Here is a 19,721-nt window from a genome sequence, read left to right on the forward strand (position 1 = left end):
AGTCAGTGGGAGCTTTGCTTTTGCCTTAGAAGTTTGTTGCCATTCCCATTGAACTGCTGGGGGTTATGCATTGATTTTGGAAGGAGGAGGAGGCTTTGAAATGAGAGCCTGGGTTTTATCTTTGGCCTCTGTTGTAATGTCTGGGAGAAGGTGGATGGATGAAGCAATGGAAGATTTTGATTTTGACTGTTATGTTTCTACTTGTCTCCAGTCTCTGCTCTTCAGTGATATCCTCAAGCCCCAGCCAGAGCCACCTTGCCCCGAGAGTTTTGTTCCAGAGGGTGTTAAGAGGTAACTTCAGATCTGTGGTCTCTGTGTTTCCAGTGCTCTTGGCTGTGTCCCTTTCTTGGGGAAAGACTGTGTCCCTTTCCCTGTCCCTTTCCAGCCCTGACAGTGACCATTTCAAATGTAAAGATCTTGAGCTTTTGCAGAGACGAGTTGTGTCCCTTGGGTGCCTTAGGAGCAAGTTGTTGTTCTGGGACTTTTTAGAGACAAAGCAGTGATGAATTTTAGTGTTTGGAGTATAAAGCAGGAATTAGGGTTGGAAATGTCAAACCCCATTCAAGTTACTAGACAGAGTTGCACCAGTTCTCATGTTTTTAGCTCGAGAGGTGTGTGGTCCAGCCCGTGCTCTGTTGGTCTCATCTCACCTCTTGACCTGCACCAGGGGAGATGCAGGACTGAGGTCTCCCATGAGTTGTACTTCCCAGGGAACACTGCTTGGTTTCTCTGCTACAGAGATCCACAAACTTTCCACAAACTGCTTGGGACGGGGCAAATGACTGAGAAAACGAGGATGAGAGTTGATGAGGGTGAGAACCACCCTCCTCCTAAACTAAGGTCTTGGTTCTCACTTGGGCTTCAGCACTGTTGGTCAGCCTTGATTTCAGAAGGTACCACTGCCTCTCATTACTAAAACATAGGAGAGGTTTCTTCCTCCTTTCCACCTCTCTCTCAAGCAGAGCTTTCCTGCTCTAGCTACAGCATCAAACCTCCCAGTAGGTAACATTATTCCACCTCCCACTTTTTATTTGCTTCTTGAGTCACCTGACTGTGACTCAGCTGTCAGACGTGGGGATTTTCACACAGACAGCAGCTCGTGTTGGTGAGCAAGAGGCTTTCTGTTTGCTGTTTATTTGTGCACTGAAGTTCTCTGGCTCTCCTGGCTCCAGATAAGAGGAGTTGCCAAGCGTAGCTTCAGAGATGGCATCACAGGGGGAGGTGGAGCAGGAAGAAGAGAAGGGTTGGTGACTAACCAGGAATATGATCACTTTCAACTCCAGGGCACTTGAAGGGTCTGTGAAGGTTTGTGTACAGGTGGTGGCTTGCACAGATTCCTCACAGAAGAGAACAGCCTGGGCTTCAGCCTGATGGCTTGAATGCTCATAGGTGCTGGTGAATTCCCAAGAGCAGGGCTTTGAAAATCAGGCTCTTCTTTTAAATTTGCTTGTCAACAGTGACACCTTTCTCTGTGTAACACTACGAACCTTTTCTGTAAAAACTGAGGTTGCTGCTCACCAGGCTGAGAGTGTCCCTAAGTCCATTTTTAAGCACTTGGATAAACAAGCAGATGCCTCCTCTGTCTGCAGGACCCATTAGGACACAGTTTTCCTGGGTCAGCTATTTATGGGTGTGAACTTGGAGACACTATTTTGAGTTTCAGTTCTTTTAAGTGTCTCATCACAGGTCCCTATTTTTGTTTGCTTTGGCTTAGGTTTTTTTTTATTATGCATTGGCTCTGGAGCCATCCACAGAAAAATGCTGGCTGCAATAACGTACAGGGGTTTTGAAGCCATAACCAATGGGTAAAATGAGGATATCTGAGACCTGCTGCTCCTCAGGGTGTTGGGGAGGCTCAGACTGTGCCATGCTTGATCCCAGCTATAGGGGAGTGTGAGGTGGGGAGCAGGGCAGAGACTCCTGGGTGTACAGTGTGTGTAAACCTGTAAGGATGGAGCCTCACCTGGCTCCTTGGTTTGCTTTTGGAGTGAAAGAGCAGCCTGTGCTTATTCATCATTCTCTGTTCCTCCAAGTGACTTTGAATACACTCTGGGGTCACCCAAAGCCATCCACATCAAATCTGGGGACTCTCCCATGGCCTACCTCAACAAAGGACAGTTCTACCCCATCACGCTGCGGACAGCTGGAGACAGCAAATGTTTACACTTGTCCTCAAATAAAGTGAAGGTAAGAGACAAGCTGACAATTTTTGCTGACACATGCTGTAATCAGACATCCAGCAATTTTACTGGCCTGGGAACAGAGCTGAACGTGAAGAGTAATGGCTTTGTGGTTCATGTTGGCTTAAAGTGATGAATAGGATGGATTCACTCAGAGCAAACTAATCCTCTGATGCACAGCAACAGCCCTTGTGTTACCTGGCAGTTGAACCCTTTCACAGTAAGGTCAGGGATGCACAAAAGGCCTCCCTGGCTGGGGGCCCTGGTGGGAAGTCTTCTGAGTTGGAAAGAGATTCCCTGTCTTGTTCTTGTGATGGGTGGTCAGAGCCATCCCCAACACTAAGCTGAGCTTGAATTCCCAGCAAAGAATCCTGGTCCTGAGTGTATTTAGGGGCTTGAATTCAGACATCTCAAGACTTACAGGATTCCTGGAGCTGAGAATGTCTATAAAAAGTCCTTTTTGACTGGCCCGGCCCAATACTTGCTGCATCCACCCAGAAGTAAGAGCAGTACAATCAGGGAGCACACAGGACATCTTGGTTTTGTCCCTTGGTCTGTCACTGCCCACCTGCATGACCGGGTTCAAGTCCCTTCCCTCACCTGCCTCAGTTTCCCCAGCTATAAAACATGAGCAGTGACCCTAAGCTGCCCATGGAGGCCCTGGATGGAAAAGGGCAATGAGGGCACGGAGCACTAAGGTGCTGTGTGTACTGATGTGACACATCCTCCCTGTCTTACAGAGTGTTGTGATGATTGTTTTTGACAACGAGAAGATCCCAACAGAGCAGCTCAAGTTCTGGAAGCACTGGCATTCCCGCCAGCCCACGGCCAAGCAGAGAGTCATTGATGTTGGTATGAGTGGGGCTGTCTCCTTGGGGTGGGCTTTAACTTCTGACACCATTTTATTGCATTTCCAGCACACAGTAAGACAGCTGAAACTCCAGACTCTGGCGTGGGGGGAAAGCTGGGAGGAGCAGGTTGAGCTGTTGTTGGCTTCGGTTCCTTTCTGGCTCTTGAGGAGCCCTTGAAAGTTTAAGATGGTGTTTGCCAAGTGCAGGGACATGCTCTAGGAGTCCAAGAGACATCAAAGAGAACCCTCAGTCAGAGGGACAGAAAGTGCTGAACGATTTTGGCTCTTACAGATGTGACTCATGGCCCTTTGGACTCTAGGAATCTGAGCTAGGAAAGGCTTTGGTGCTGCCCATCCTTCTCCACTGACACCACAAGTGTTTTGTGCTGGGACAGACAAAGGTTTTGTCCAGCTGAGCACCTTGCTGAGCATCTCCTGGTCAGGGACATAGTTGCTTGAATTCAGGAGCAATCTGCCTCACATCACTGCCCAGACAGCATCCACCTCAGAGCCATTTCTGGCCTCACACACACACTGAAGATTTACCCAGGGGTGTCAGGGATGGGCTCTGTCATATTAGAAGTCATCTTCAAGTTTTAGGGTCACGGGAAGCAGGGTTTTGAGGTGTGGAAGAGCCAGGGCACGTAACCAGTTTTGCAGCCAGAGGATAAACTGCTTCCCCATTGCATTTCAGCTGACTGCAAAGAAAACTTCAACACAGTGCAGAACATTGAGGAGCTGGCATACAACGCTCTGTCCTTCGTCTGGAACATCCACGAAGAAGCAAAGGTACTGTAGCCTCCTTTCTGATGGCCCAGACTCCCCCAGACTTCTCAGCTGCAAGTCAGGGAGTGTTTTAAATCCAAACCTTGGCATTGCAGTGGCCTCAGGCAGTGTTTGTCTGGCAGGACAGTGGGAAGGACACCGTGGTTCTCTGTGTGTTTAAGCATTGCCATTAGCTAGCAAACACTCTGGGTACACCTGAGCCAGGCTCAGAGATGTTTTTTTAGTGCTGATGGATAAGTCTGAAGAAAGCCTTTTGCAGCAGGCAGCCCAGATCAGGACTTCACTCACATCTAGTTGAAGCTTAATTAAATAAAGCACAGCTTAGGGAACAAAGACCCTCCTTTCAGGGCAGCATTCTGATGCAGAAATGACTGACCACCTTCTGGGGCTTGTGTGATGTGGAAGGGAGCCAGGCAGGTCACAAGGTTCCTTTTGGCCTTAAAGTCTGTAAAGCTTATATCAACATCTTCCCAGCTCTGCTGTCTCATCTGTATCTCTGCAGAGTCTCCCACTTCGTAACAAGTGAGGACTGAAAGGAGCACATATATATATGAAAAGAGATATGTAACTAAGCAAAAAACAAAGCATAAATACCTCATCTCTCTGAAGCTGGTAGCTTGGGAAAACTCTGCTTGGCTTTGGGATCTCACTAAGCCCTCTTTTAGCCCAAAGGCAACCTTGGGCTTTTACAATGCAAGAGGTTAACAAATGTCTTCAAGGCAAAGTTGTCAGAAATGGAAATATGTCAGGTATGTGGTGAGCCCTTGGGGGCACCTCAGCAAAACTGGAGTTAACTCTTAGCAGAAACTTTGTCCATGCAGTAGCCTGGGACAGGTAAAGGTGAGACTTCAGAGAGCTGGGATCAGCCAGAGGAGGGGTCAGGTATTTGGGTCTCCTCTAGCACTTCTTGAAATGAAACTTCACACCACAGTTAAGTGGTTTTCTTCTCTATCTGGAAGGTACTGTCTAGACCTGATGTTAGGTTTCAGGTCTGAAACCCTCAGCCAAAGCCCTGCTGAGGGAGCTGTGGGAGCTGGAAAGCTGTCCCAGAACCCAGGGGAAATTTCAAGGTCACACGAGTGAGTTGGTGATTTGGAGATACAATGTGGATTATATCTGTGCCCAGCTTTTTCTCCAAAAGTTCCCCCTTGAGATAACTCCAGCTTTGTGATAAAGGAGGTCAGTGTGTGATGAATATTTATTTAAGTAGCAGCAATGATTTGTAATTGCTGAAGCTGTAGTCTTGCTCTCCTCCCTTCCTCCAGGGCATTGCTGTCTGAGGGTCCCTTGTGCAAATGAAAGATCTAAAATATCAGCAAGAACATCCCCAGGCAGACTTTGCATCTCCTCTTGATGCTTCTCTGAGCTGATGGGAGAGCCTGAGATTTAATAAAGAGCTGGAGAGCTGCAAGAGGTGTGAGGGGAGCCAAGGGCTAGGAAGGAATTGGTTGTGCTCAGGTGGGAAACCAGCAGCTCCCATGCTTGCTGGGGGGCTCTGAAGGATGTCTCAGGAGCTGCTTTTGTCTCTCCCACTCTGTTTGAAAATCATGTTTTAGGCACCAACAAGCTGTATCAATCCCTATCCCTTTTTACAGGTGTTTATTGGGGTGAATTGCCTGAGCACTGACTTCTCCTCCCAGAAAGGAGTGAAAGGTGTCCCTCTCAACCTCCAGATAGACACTTATGACTATGGGACTGGAACCAGCCAGCTGGTGCACCGGGCTGTCTGCCAGATCAAGATATTCTGTGATAAGGTAGAACATTGCTTTTCCACCAGGTTGTCCAACAGAAATTTTGAATTGGTGGCCAGTGACTCCAGAAAAAAAAAAAAAATATATATATATAAAAAAGGTTATGAGGAACGGAGATTAATCCCCCCCAGCTGAGAGAGCCAGGACTGAGGATGTGTCTGCATTGCTGAGGTCTTCGTAGAAGAGCTCTGAGGAAGTTTTTCCTCCATCAGACCTACAGGGGGTTGTACCTCATCAGAAACTCTTATTTATTTTTTTTTGCCCAAATCTATAAATAGCAGAAGAGGTGAGAATCTCCTTAGAGGGCCTCTCCCAGTCTCAACTACCTTCCCATGGGAAAATTTCTCACAGCTATTTTTGTCTGCATTTTTCACTTTTAAAAGCAATTTTTTGTTGTAATTGTTTTATTGACAAGTAGCAGGGAGTTCTGGGTGGCCTGTAGAAGGTCTCTGAGCTGAGCATTTTTGAATAAGGGCTGCCCTTACCTTAGTGTCCTCCAAGAGGTGGCCAGTAAACCCCCTCTTGCCAATGTCTGAACTATCAGTGTCCTGAGTTCTGCTTTCTCTTCCCCACAGGGAGCAGAGAGGAAAATGCGGGATGATGAGAGGAAGCAGTTCAGAAGGAAAGGGAAATGCCTGGACTCCAATAACAATGGTCAGTGCTGGGGTTTGTTACCTGAGCTGCAGGGTGTTGCAATCTATGCTGGCCTCTCCCTAAACTTCCACAGGATCTGGCCCTGGATATTTCCAAGCCTGATGAAATCAGAAAGAGCTTGGCTGGCAGATCCCTGCCTGGTCTCCCAAAACCCTTTATTAATGCTACCCCAACCTTTCTGAATTTTTCTGGGGCCATGGCAGGAGCCTTCCCTGGGGGAGGCGAGCCCCAAAGTCCTATTTCTGCAGGGTCCTGGGGGTTTTTTTTCCTAATATTTCTGTTGGGAGCCCTTGGGCAGGTGCTTTCCCCTCTCTGCATGGAGTCGCCTCAAGCTGCCATTCGAACCGAGCTGAACTGGACTTTCCTTCTGTAGGTCTGAAAGGCTGTTTGCTTTCTGGCTTCAGAGGGAATGAAATCACCTTCCTGAGGCCAGAGACTGACCTGGAAACCCAGCCAGTCCTGTTTATCCCCAACGTCCATTTTTCAAACCTGCAGAGGTGTGGCACGGTAAGTCCCTTCAAAAAACCCCCTCATCTCTCCCCCCCCCATCATTGCCAAACTGATCAGTTCTCTATCTGTAAAAAAAATAAAAAAAAAAAAAAATCCAAACCACAGTTTTGTGGAAATGTGGTGAACTTGAACACGTAGCTGACAGGAGGAGCCTTGGAGAGGCCTTGGAGAGTCATGTGCAGTGATGGGCAAGATAACCTCCCCGGGTTCCTTCCAGCCAGATATTCCTGTGGTTTACACAGGTATCATCTGCAGCTTCCACACTGGAGAAGTAGCAAAAATACCAGCAGAAAGTAGACTACAGAAAAATACCACCACATCAGTCCCTGCCTGTGTGGGACATCTGTCTCTTGTGCTCAGCTCTTCCCCAGCCCCTGGAGGAAACCTGGACCCAGCATCCTTCAGAGCTCAGTGGTGTTTCCTCAAGAACCTGTTTGCCAGAAAAGGAGAAAAAGTCACCTCAGGCAAAACACAGCAGGGGCTGCTGTACTGATATATCCACACCAAACCCAGGGACTAGAAGAATCTGGTTTGCAACCAGAGAACTCACTGAGAAACTTGGTCCTTGATCCCAAGCTGGTTATGAGATTTGAACTGCCTGTGGGCCCAGCTAGATATGTGCTCAGGTCTGTTCAGGGCAAAGGAGAAGAATTTAGATAGGTTCTTTAGATCACATTTAATTTAAGCTAAGAAACACATACAGATATTTGGGTTTAATTGTGCAAGAGAAAGGATGGACTGGGAGGAGGGAAATCATGTCTAACATGTGCCTGTGTAACCCCTCTCAGTTTCACTGCTATGCAATGAGCCTGTGAAACTAAAAGATCAACATTTCTTTTCCATTTCCAGGTGCTCCCTCCTGCTGTTCCCAACTCTGCAAACAGGTAAGGGTGCTGCAGTTTGCATTCCCACCCATCAGTTGCTCTTGGGTATGTCAGGGTTGTTTGATAACCACAGGCAGTGCATCTCCACAGTGCAGAATAACACAGCACAGCATCTCCCTGATGCCCTGAGTGTCAAAGGATGTGTTAAACATGGGCTGGAATAGGCTCAGGGGATGCAGAAATGCAGATCCATTTTCCCTATCAGTGAGCCTGAAGTGGTGTCCATGCCTGTTCTGCTGTTCTTGCTGAGAGAGTGTTTGAAAGGGAGAAAAAAAATAAGATCACCAAATTATCATTATTGTCCAAAGGAGGCAACTGGGCTGGTGAAGGGATCCAGCAGAACTCCTGTGAGGAAGGGCTGAGGGAGCTGGGGGTGTTGAGGCTGGAGAAGAGGAGGCTCAGGGGAGACCTCATCACTCTCTCCAACTCCCTGAAAGGAGGTTGGAGCCAGGGGGGGGTTGGTCTCTTTTCCCAGGCAACTCTCAGCAAGACAAGAGGGCACAAGAGGTCTCAAGTTGTGCCAGGGGAGGTTTAGGTTGGACATTAGAAAGAATTTCTTTCTGGAGAGGGTGCTCAGCCATTGGAATGGGCTGCCCAGGGAAGGGGTGGATTCCCCATCCCTGGAGATATTTCAAAAGAGCCTGGATGTGGCACTCAGTGCCATGGGCTGGGAACCACGGGGGGAGTGGAGCAAGGGTTGGACTTGATGAGCTCTGAGGTCCCTTCCAACCCAGCCCATTCTGGGATTCTATGATTCTATGATCATTGAAGGGTTCATGTCAGCAGAGGCAGATACTGCTGTAACAAAATCTGTAATGAACCAGGAATCACACTTATGATGAGGAGAACTGGAATTTAACTGGGCTTGATCCTGGTGCTATCAGTGGAGAAACAGTGACAGGAAAGTGAAAAAGGTTTTTGTTTGTGAAGTGATGCCCTGGCTGCTGCCCCCGCTGTGCCTTAGGCAGGAAGTTCCAGCCCTGGTAGGCACTTTGCTGCCACAATTACAAACCCAATCTTTAATTGCTGGATCCTTGTTGGAGTAATTGATTGTTCAATCAGAAGTTCAATTACTGGAATTCTGTTGTTCTGCCCTCTTGAGAGCCTCTTGTATCCCTTTGGCTTAGGCTGCCCTTGAAACGGAGCGGAGCCTCCTTCACGGATGAGTTTGACCCAATACCTCCCAAACAAGCCAAGGAAGAAGATCCTCAGAGAGGTAACCCAAGGGATGGGAACTCTTCTTCAACCTCATTATAGACTCAAATAATTTTGGATCTTGAATTACACAATCACTCTGAGGCCAGGCTGGGAAGAGCCCTGGTTCAGGGCTGTGCTTTCTCTCTTTCAGTCTTGCTGTACGTGAGGAGGGAGTCAGAGGAAGTGTTTGATGCTCTCATGTTGAAGACACCAGATCTCCAGGGCCTCAGGACAGCTGTAAGTGTTACCAAAAAACTGTGGCACAGGAACAAACTGCAGATAAAAGGATGGGGGGCACTGGGTATCTAGGGAGCTGGATATAAGACTGCTCAGACCTCATGGCTGCTTTCTCTTGAGAATGGAAATTGTGAGCAGCAAGTGAGTTCTACCCACAGCTCCTGGCTGTGTGTTCTTAGTGCTGCAGAGAGGCAGAACACACCTTATGGCAAGCTGTTTTCTTCAGATCATAATGTAAGTCTTCTCTTGTGACAACACATTCATATTTTCCATTGCAAGCCACCCTTTCCCTTCTCAAAGGCTGGAGATGTGCAATGTGAGGCAGTCCTCATGCTGGAATTCCCTGCCTTGTGTTTGAGGAGCACACAGACATATTTCTGTGATGATTATCAGCAGCATCTCTGATAACCCACTTCTCCTTGGGGATTGCTGGGAAGGAAACAAACAATAAACCTCCCACATTTGGGGTGGCTTTAGGGCTGCGTTTTAAGCTCTGTTGGTTTTACAAACTTTTTAAAAGAGAAACAGCACAGAGGATTTTTGCCACCTGCTCCCTTCCCCATCCCTCACCACACAGAATCAAAATCCTCTTCAGGAAATGCTTGTGAAAATGCTGCAAAACTCCTGATATCCTGAGAGTGAAACTGCACTTTGTGTGGGAGAGCTCTGCAGCCTCACTCAGACCAAATCACAAGCAGACACAAACACTGTCTGTGTTTTTCTCACCTTCAGATCTATCACCAAAGGAGAAGCCCCGTGCTCTCCTTGCCCAGCAGAATGAAGCATCAAGCCCTAAACATGCCAGGAAATGAGAGAAAGAAAATGCAGGTTATTCCCCATGTTCTGGGCCTGGCAGTGACCATCAGAAAAGGAACCAAGGCTGCAGCCTTGCCCTCTGCCCCCTGCCACAGACCTGTTCAAATTGTCCCCTTCAGGTCACTGCTTTGGCCCTTTGTTCATGAGTAAAAGGGAGAGGAACTCCTTTGCTGCTGAACACCCCTGGCTTGGTGTTATCTTTGATTTTTATCATAGGAATTTCATTTTACAAGTGCAAAGAACTGCCATGTTTTCTCTCACAGATTTCAGAAAAATACGGGCTTCCTGAAGAAAGCATTTATAAAGTCTACAAAAAATGCAAAAGAGGGTAAGCTAATCTCTCATCTGCTTTTATGCTGTGCCTCTAAAACCCCATTCTCTTTGGTACCCTGCCATAGGCTGAAATAGCATTTTAACAAGATAATAAAAACTAAAGCCATGTGAGTCTGTGCTATTTGGAACATATAAAACTTGGATCTTTCTGGGCTTTAAAGATTTGGGATAATGCTTGTTTGTATTACATGTATTTGGAGTGCAAAGTTTCCCTAGAAAAAGGAAGTTGGATGAAGGAAGAATTGTCTGGGTGGTTTAATGGGTGATCCTTTGTGTCTCAGTCTAAAAGCCTGAGGTTAGGGAGAATTTATCTTGCTGCCATCAGAGAGGTGGAAATGTTTGCTTCCCCTCACCAAGTGCCTCCATGGCCCTGGCTCTGAAAGGGACTGTCCTGGCTCAAGAAGAGCACGAGCAGCCCTGGGGGTGAAGAGGGGAGAGCTGCAAGGCAGCTTCCAGCTTTGCCATCCCAGCTCAGGGAGGTCAGTAGGAAAATTCACACTCACTTTGGGAGGTGATGGATCAGCCTCTCTGGGTGCTGGTGGCTCTTGTGAAGCCCCGGTACAAAAAGAGCCACTGAGCCTTTCATGGAGGGCAGGGGTCTTGATGTGGAGCCAAGCACCACTTTCAGAAATGTTTTCTGGACTAAGAACTCCTTCTGGGTCATCCCTGGCAGTGAGTTCTCCCTTCGGCGGATGGAAAGGAACAACTCATAAACTCCCAAGCATATTTTCATAAAGTAAAATCCAGAGCCCTTCTTGCAAAGCGAGTGAGATCCCATCAGGCTGGGGAAGCAGCAGTGACTGCCTGGGAGATGAACTCATTGTTGTTGCTGGCCCTGGTCCAGAGGTGGAGAATGGGGAGAGACAGGCAGAGGAGCAAGGCTGGTGACAGATCCTGCAGTGAGCAGCTCAGCCCCCAGAGAGGTCCCTGCCCAACAAAACAAGGGGAGAAAAACCTGGGAGCTGCAGGGCAGCCCAGAGCTCAGCTTCTGCATTTGCTTTCGGGTGACTGGGAAAGAAAAAGAAAGTCCCAAAGCTCCTTAGATGGGATCTTCTGACTCATTTGGTGTCACCATAAGTCGATCCCCGTGGGAGCTGGGCTGTTAATTCAAGGGGAGAAGAGCTCAGTGAGGTCTGGGGGCTGCTGCAAGGTGGAGGGGGAGAGCCAGTGGCTTCTCCTCCATGTGTGATGTGGTGTCAGTGACCTGGGGAGCTGTTAGAGCACCCTCACCTCCAGATCCACAGCCGAGGAACCTTTCCCCATTCAAGAGGGTCCTAATTTTAAGATGAGGGGCTTGGGCCATAGTGAGGTTTCCAAATTTGTCAGGAGGCTCCTCCACCTGTCCTGAACTCAAGGCCCTCAGTGTCCTGTCACCCAGGAGCTTCAGAAATGAAGACTTTTCTCCCCAGAGGAAAAGAGCAGTGCTGGCAGCCTCAAGAGATCGTCCCATCCCCCTTCAGAGTCTGATCTCAAATCAGAACAACCGAGAAGGACAGGGGTGGTCAGTTTATTATTACAGCTTCAGGACCGAGCCAAAATTCAGGTGTGTCACCTGTGGTGGTGGATTATGGTGTGGCCATCACAGGTCATCAGATTGTCATCAGACAACAACCCCTCTCAGGCTTCCCAAACCAGCTGACTGTGAGCATCTGTGCAGCAAGAGAGATCCCAGCACAGATGAGTTTGCAGGTGGACCAGGAAATGGCACTGCTGGAGGGGAGAGGCCACTTCTGCTTTGTTTTGCTTTGGTTTTGTTCATTACTTGATCTGATAGGTCGTGAATGTTGTTTAATGATGACTGGGAGGGAAAACAGGCAGGTGTCCCTTCCAGCTCTTCCCCGAAGTGGAAAAGAGGAATCTAATGAAAAGGCAACAACTGCCAATTAGATTTTTTAAAAATACAAATTTGACACCTAATTTAGTGAAAGCTGAATATGACCAATGTCAGAGGTGAGTGCTGAAGTGTGGGGGATATACAAGATTTCCTCCAGTCCGTCCAAGGGCAGGGTCAGTTTCCTGCTCCCCCAGATTTAATTTTCCTTTGAATAATTTTATCCTATTGCTCCACCCTAAACAACCCTCTCTTGGTAATTACAGCTTGAGGCTCAGATCTTCATCTGGTGTAAACCAGTGAAGCTCAGTGGTACTGCCTGGATTTACATCAGGTGAGGACCTCCTGCCAGCCCTGGGCCTCCTGGGAGTGATGAGTTCACCAAGATGAACTTAGTCTGAGGGTGACTCAAGAACAATAATAATAAGTAATTTCATATCTTGGTGAGGTTTGGTCTAGAAAAACAATACAGGGCTCAGATTCCTGATCAACACTCCCTTGAGTCTTTTGTGGTTGAGAAATCAGATGGAAGGAAGGTAGTGAGAGGCACAGGTGATTTCTCTGGCTTCCTGCACTGAGATAGCCAGAGATAACTGGAGCTCTTGGTGACAGCCCACCCACTGGTGTCCACACTGCCTCTTGGGGGGTACCTGTTGGAGTCAGACTCCCTGGGATTCAGGGCTTGGGATTCCAGGCCCCCTGCCCAGACAGCCCCCAGGCCACTCCTGTCCGGTGCCAGGAGGTGTGGTGCAGCCATGAAGGTTCTGCTTGACCAAGAAGATCTCTGGGTTGTGGTGGGGGGGGGGGTCTCAGCATCCCCCTGGGCTGGGTGGGGTGCTGAGAGGGCCCTGAGAGAATTAAGAGCCTGTTTGTGGGTGAAGTTTTGCTCTGCTGAAAGGCAGTGCAGTGGTGAGCCCTGGGACGAAGCTGGGATGAGAGCAGAGTGGATGTGAGAGCAGAGCTCCCACCTTCACCTCTGAAATGTGGGAACTCCAGGCCAGGGCTGTGATCAAACAGCCTGGGGTGGCTGCCCTGACCTCCAAGACATTCCCCAGAGGCACTCAAGGGCCCTGTGATTGTGTTTGTTAAACTGCTGGATTTGTTAAGATGCTCAGCCTCTTCTTTTTCTTGTTTGCAATCTTGGCTTGTAGAGCATTGCACAATTAATGCTATTGCCCCATTAATGACCCCAGCAGGAACCTGGAGGGGATTTGCTCTCTGCAAAAGAAAGATGATTTGTTCTCTTTGTTTCCTCCACACGGTTACAAATTTCCTGTCTGATTTATGGGAACACAGTGGGGTGGGTGATGCAAAGCTGCCCCATTTCTGCCATTGCAATAGTGAGGGGCTCTTGCCTGGCAAAGAACCACAGCCTCGGGTTTAAATCAGCTCCTGAAACGTTCCCTTCTCCCCATGGAACTGATTCCAGTTCAGAGAAGCTTTGTGCTCTGCAGTGGGGCTGGAGGTTTGCCAGGGGGCAAGGGGAGGAATTTGCCACCTGTGTGTGGGGCAGCTCTGCACAGGAGGTTGTTCTGGGCAGGAGAAGGGTGGGTGGCCCGTTCCAAACCACTGCCACCTGCTCCCACAGCAGTTCCAGCTTGTTCAGAATAATCCATCCCTACCAAGCAAGCAGGCAAGAAGTGAGGAGTGAGCATGTTCTGCTCTAAACTCACACCCTGCCCTAATCCAGGTTAATTTGCCTGTGGAGCCAATGCTGGGCCCGGGCATGTCGCGGGCAGAATTGCAAAAAGCTCTGCAGGAGCTTCCTCTGTGGAGTACTGGGGCTTTCATTAATTAATTAATCACAGTTCAGCCCCTCAGGTTGGGGGAGGTGGACACTCTGGTGCCTCCCTGTCCCTGCCCAGGGCTGTGTCTCCCAGGGGCAGCGAGGAGTGTGGCTGTAATAACACAATGCTGATCAATAACAGGGCAGTACAGGGGATTTTTAATGGGAATTTTGTGTGGGGAGATGTTGGGAAGGCCCAGCCCAGTGCCACCAGGCTTTGGCAGTGATGCTATTTCCAGTTCAAACCTGGGAATCCCGAGGTGCAGTAATGTCCACCCCTCCCAACAAAGCTGCTATGCAAACCTTTCCATGTGCTGCCTCTGACCCAGATGTTCTCCCTCTCCTGTAGGATCCTGGTGAACATGGACAACAACATCATCCAGCACTACAGCAACCACATGGCCTTTCTCCTGGACATGGTGGAAGCAGAAGACAAATTCCAGATCATCCTCAAGGAGCTATAAAGAGCCGCAGGCAGCACTTACTGGGACTTTTCTCAAAGCTGGCAAGTTTGACCCACCAGAACTCAGCCCTAGTGCCTCAACTTGTTGCCTTTACTTGAATTCACGGCCTCTGGGGAGAGCCTGGGCCCTGGAGACTGCTTGGAAGATCTGATCTCCACGTGAACTTCTCTCTGTTGAGTTTATTATTATTATTATTATTATTATTTTTTATTTTATTATTTTATTCCCTTCTGGCGATGGGCCTGACCTTCTGTTTGCCGCGGCTGTCAGAGCCCGGGCAGGGACCGAGACCGGGACCGGGACTGCCCCTGCTCGCTGTTTCCCTTGGCCCGTGACTGCTCCAGCCCGGGGCTCTGGCTCCCTCCCAAAGCATCCGTCATGCAGAACCTCTCCAAACCATCTCCAGCAGGGCTGAGCTCAGCTCCGAGCTTCCCTCTGTGCACAGAGACTTTTACAGATGCATTTAAAGCTCACTGTTAAACGGACACTGCCTGCTCCCACACCACCACCACCCCTCCAGCCCTCAGCATCTCTGTAAATACCACCCAGGCCTCCATAGCCCTTGTTTATACATTTCTGATGTATTGTTCCTTTTATATTTTATACACGGACAAATCTGCATTGTTTTATATTTGACTCAGTACGGTGACACAGAGCATTTCAAACACAGGCTGCTTCACATTTCTCCGTGAACTCCTTTTGTAACTGTGTTGTTGGTTTTGTTGTTTTGGATATTCTGTAGTAATAAAGGCTCAAAGATGGAAAGTGAACTGGTTTCAGCCAGCTCTGGAGGATGGAGTTGGGAATGGGCTGGCAGGGCCCAGGAGGTGACTCCAGAGGCACAGAAAGGACTCAGGGCTGGTTTTACACCACAAGGAGTTGATCTGTATGAACTGGCTCTCCACCAAAGGGTGAGGGACAGCAAGTGCTGCTGCTGCTTCCCCCTGTGCAGGTGGATGGGTGCACAGACTGCTCCAAATCCCTCCCCTCCTGCACCCTGGGCTCTCCCTCCTGGTGCTGCAGTCATGCCATCCATGTTCCGGGCACAACCAGTGATGCAGAGCAGATTTGATGACATTTTAAGCGAGTCAAGGAGAAAAGCTCTGGTTTGCTGCTGCTGGCAGGTGGGTCAGCTATGCCCCTCCTTCCATCTGCTGCTTCAGCTCCTCTCACCTGTTCTGAAACTGTCTGCAGCTGTTTCCCATTTAGGTAAGAACATCCCAAAGGGAGCCCTGCATTTCCTCATCAATCCTCTGGCCAAAGACAGGGACTTCTCTCTCTCCTCTCTCTCCTCTCTCTCCTCTCTCTCCTCTCTCTCCTCTCTCTCCTCTCTCTCCTGCTTTCGCTGCTAAAGGGAGAAGCCTCTGAGCCCCATAGCTGGGGAAGAGGGAACAGCTCTACTCCCACTGAGAAGGGGGTTTTGAAATGTTGAAATGCATCAGGCTGTGGAATTTTGGATTACTTAAGTGTTGTTATCACGATGGGGAGGCCCTCCAAGATGAGGTTCAGATAAGTTTGAGGGCTTATCAACCCTTGACGATCTCTCCCAGCACTCTGCACTCCTTCATCTCATAAACTCCTTCTTCAGCAGGGTTTCTCCAACGCAGCCTTAGTGCCTACACTCTTGCTCCAGCAGAAATGCAGCTCCAGTTACAAACAGGCTTCCCAGGAGCCCCCCAGTGCTTGGTGTGGATCCTGCAGGTCCCCTCCCAGCCCTGGTGCACCAGGGGGGAGGTTCTGCCCCTCTTGGTGGCACAGAGAGCTCTGCAGCAGGACTCCATGCTCAGGACACCTGGACAGTGCCACCTCCTGGGGAGGGTGAAGGGATCCTGGCTGGACAAGTGTTGGGTGCTCAGGTAAGAGCAGAACCTTCCCTCTGCCTGGGGAGAGGGAGCACTCACCCTCCTTAAATGAAGGAATGGGTGGATTTGGGGGAAGGACTGAGCTCTCCACACCACGGGAGGGGCCTGAAGACAAGGAATTGGTACAAACAGCAGAGGGAGAGGGCTGGGGTGCCCCATGGCTCATTCTGGGTTTCTGCACAGTGTGGGTGCTCTGCCCCCAGAGCTCCCCAGGAGAGGTTGTGGGGCCCTGAGGAAGCTGCTGGGGGGGGAGGTGGCTGGTGCTGCCCTGCAGGACCCGTTGTGGGGGAGCTGCAGGAAACTCAGGGGGGGAGTTTGTACGTGCAATGTCATGGGCTCTTGGTCACCCCTCATCCCACAATGAATTGCTCTGGAAGTGTGATTTTGGGGGTAATTTCCTACTAATGGAAACACAGCAGTAACTGAGCCTGTTCTCAGTCACACTGGTCTTACTCCATTGGCTTTGGCAGTGTTACTCCTAGTTTACAACCAGAAAAGTCACGTCCCTGGTAACTTTAGGTTCCCAGCAGGGCAGTGATGGATATTGCTGGGTTTTCCAGTGGTCCATTCCACACTGGCTACCAACCCATCCTCAGCTTTGCAGGGTAAGAGCTGCCCTGGCTGGACCCACAGGTGTCTGCACGGTGCAAATGACTTCCCCTCCATCTTCTGTTCGTGAGGTGGAGGCAAAAGGAGCAGCTACTTTTTCTGTGCAGGTCCCGGGTAATCCTGACTTTGTCAGGTTTTAAATGCTCAGGGAAAGGGGAGTCGATTGCCAGCAGTGTAAGAGCAGAGTCAGGCACCGCCCCCTGCCACCCCTGCCCAGGGTGGGTGTTTTGCTGACTGGCTCAGTATCGCTCATCCCTCCCAGCAAAGGCGAGTTGCTGGGGAGGTTGCGTAAAGCAGAGCTCCCAAGTATGTGAAAGCATTCTTGACTCTTTGCCCGGAGCCCACCAGTTCCTTTTGAAGATTAAGATAGGAGTGATGAAGGCAATTCACCTCCGAGCCAACCAAAGGTCGTGTGAAAGTATGAACCCACTTGTGTTTTGCAAAAAGTTCAGCCTGACAAATGGGAGCAGCTTCCTCTGGAGCAGGGGCTGCTCCTGAGCAGTCAGCAGTTGGTTTGTGCTGACACAGATCCTATGAGGAGAGGCTGAGGGAGCTGGGGGTGTTGAGGCTGGAGAAGAGGAGGCTCAGGGGAGACCTCATCACTCTCTACAACTCCCTGAAAGGAGGTTGGAGCCAGGGGGGGGTCAGGCAGATATCAGTAGGATAAGAGGGCACAGACTAAAGAATTTTTTCCTAATATCTAACCTGAACCTCCCCTGGCAGAGCTTCAGCTCTGCCAGGGGAGGTTCAGGTTGGATATTAGGAAAGGATTCTTTGCAGAGAGGGTGCTCAGCCATTGGAATGGGCTGCCCAGGGAAGGGGTGGATTCTCCATCCCTGGAGATATTTCAAAAGAGCCTGGATGTGGCACTCAGTGCCATGGGCTGGGAACCACGGGGGGAGTGGAGCAAGGGTTGGACTTGATGAGCTCTGAGGTCCCTTCCAACCCAGCCAGTTCTAGGATTCTAGGATTCTGTGACTCCAGTCAGAAACACTCAAACTGTGAAGTGTGGCAGAGGGTGCCTGGGCACACACACACACACGCACACGCACACACACACACGCACACGCACACGCACGCACACACACACACACACACATACACCAGGGATGTGGGATCTGTTCTGCAGCTGCACCAAGGGTTGATGCTGTGGGGCAAAGCCATCCCCTGAGCCAGGAAGTGGCAGAGCTGCAGGATTTGCCCACTCTGCCCTTCTAGGGTGTTCCTACCCAGGTAAGAAGGGATGTCCCACCAGGATAACCTCTACTAGGGACATCCTCTATCTCCAGCACCTTTTCTCTTTGGTTTGCCAGCTGAAAACACCAAGAGGATGTTGGTGGGGTTTTTGGGGGCTTTTTTTGTTTGTTTTGTTTTTTTGCAATGGCCACTAACTGTATTAATAATTCAATATCTACAAAAATGGAAGCTTTCCAATCAACTCTAGCTAATGACCATCTTTCAATGCACATTACCAAGTTCTGCTGATTACCAGTTGAGCCAACCATAGCAGGCTGGGAACAGGACTGCCTGCTGTGAGGCAGTGTGTGCTCTGCAGGGTTTGACCAAGTCCAGTTTGAGGAACCTGCCCTGATGTCTGGGTTCTGCTGCTCACAGCCCTGGGGTTGCTGTATATGGAGGAATATTTCCCATGTGCCCTGGGTAAACAAGCACCTGCAATGATAAAGATGCATTAAAAAAAAAAAAGAGGAACACAGCAGGATGTGAGCTGAGTTGTGCAAGAGCTCTGGTATCCCCAGCACTGGGTGGAGGGCTCTGCTCTTCACTTTACAAATAACACCCAGTTTCTATGTCTTTATTCATGCTTATTCATTTCTTGCATCATCACCCAAGCAGCTGAGGATCTCGGTGTGTGGTGTGGTTCTGTATCACTATCAAGGGAAAAACAGCATCCTGTGTTTTGTCAGGACACCCACACGTTGTGTTTGGAGCTGCCCTGGTGCTGGATTGGGAATCAGAGAGGATCAAGACAGAGGAAAATGAAATTCTGCCTGAATCCTGGCAGTGTGAGAAGCTCTAGTGCAGTCAGTGAAGGTCCCCTCTGGCTCAGCTTTCTCACCTATTTCCTTGGTTAGTTCTTTGGATTTGTATAACTAAATTTCTGTATAACTACATTTTCTCTATAAGAAATTCTTTCTGTCCAACCTAAACCTCCCCTGGCACAACTTGAGACCTCTTGTGCCCTCTTGTCTTGCTGAGAGTTGCCTGGGAAAAGAGCCCAACCCCCCCCTGGCTCCAACCTCCTTTCAGGGAGTTGTAGAGAGTGTTGCTATTGTGTGCTCCTCCAGCTCTTCAGAGGAATAAAGAATTTTAGGAGAAAGAAACAGGGCAAGAAATACGAGTCTGACTAACTGAAAAAAATAATGTTACTTGCACCTGGCAACAATGAGCCAACGGGCACCGAGGGACAGGATCCGCCCGGGCTGAGCTGAGCTCTGCCTCCACCCCATGACAGTTCAGTATCGCTGCAGGAAAGAGCAGCTCAACACAGAGCGACCGCAGCAGGAGCGGAGCTGTCCCTGCACTTGCCTCTCTGTTATCCCCGCCGGTGTCAGAGCTCCTGCTGAGCTGTCACTTGGCTGCTAAGAACAAGCGGAGCTGTGACCTCTGGTGCTGGTGTCAGGATGGTGTGTTTAACCCCTTCCTCACTGAGGGTGGGGCCCTCCTCACCAGGCATTTCCTGCTGACAAACTCCAGGATGGTTTTTTTTCCCTTTTTCCTCAGCTTTAGGCCAGGGAAGCTCCAGTGAAGCCCAGGGGTGAGAGGACAGGCAGAAGGGTACAAAACCAAGGAGATGGTGCTGCAGGGCTCTGTGTCACTGTTCTCCAGCTGGGCACAGAGGCTCTGCTGTAAGAAGGGAAGCTTTGTGTTTTCTCCTCTCTCTCCCTGCAAGCACTCCTGACTTCCAATCAAATAAAAAAATACTGCAGGTGAAATGTCTGTTGTACCAACA

General features: G+C 49.5%; 1 protein-coding gene across 3 annotated transcripts in view; it reads left to right on the plus strand.

Annotated features, from left to right (window-relative positions):
• Positions 1-15,049, plus strand: part of GRHL3 (grainyhead like transcription factor 3) — a 28,448-nt gene extending 13,399 nt beyond the window's left edge. For 2 of the 3 annotated variants that reach the window (XM_071767720.1, XM_071767721.1), the window contains exons 5-16: positions 212-291; positions 2,034-2,187; positions 2,921-3,032; positions 3,725-3,819; positions 5,412-5,570; positions 6,143-6,221; positions 6,595-6,728; positions 7,581-7,615; positions 8,743-8,831; positions 8,964-9,049; positions 10,129-10,193; positions 14,165-15,049. In XM_071767720.1, the coding sequence (XP_071623821.1) occupies positions 212-291; positions 2,034-2,187; positions 2,921-3,032; positions 3,725-3,819; positions 5,412-5,570; positions 6,143-6,221; positions 6,595-6,728; positions 7,581-7,615; positions 8,743-8,831; positions 8,964-9,049; positions 10,129-10,193; positions 14,165-14,279 (1,203 nt within the window). In that variant the 3' untranslated portion in view covers positions 14,280-15,049. Of the gene's footprint in view, positions 1-211; positions 292-2,033; positions 2,188-2,920; positions 3,033-3,724; positions 3,820-5,411; positions 5,571-6,142; positions 6,222-6,594; positions 6,729-7,580; positions 7,616-8,742; positions 8,832-8,963; positions 9,050-10,128; positions 10,194-12,295; positions 12,364-14,164 lie in introns of all 3 variants that reach the window. The other variant, XM_071767722.1, reaches the window with a different exon arrangement.
• Positions 15,050-19,721: the final 4,672 nt, after the last annotated feature.

The sequence above is a fragment of the Heliangelus exortis genome, chromosome 24 (assembly GCF_036169615.1).
Source record: "Heliangelus exortis chromosome 24, bHelExo1.hap1, whole genome shotgun sequence".
NCBI lineage: Eukaryota > Metazoa > Chordata > Aves > Apodiformes > Trochilidae > Heliangelus > Heliangelus exortis.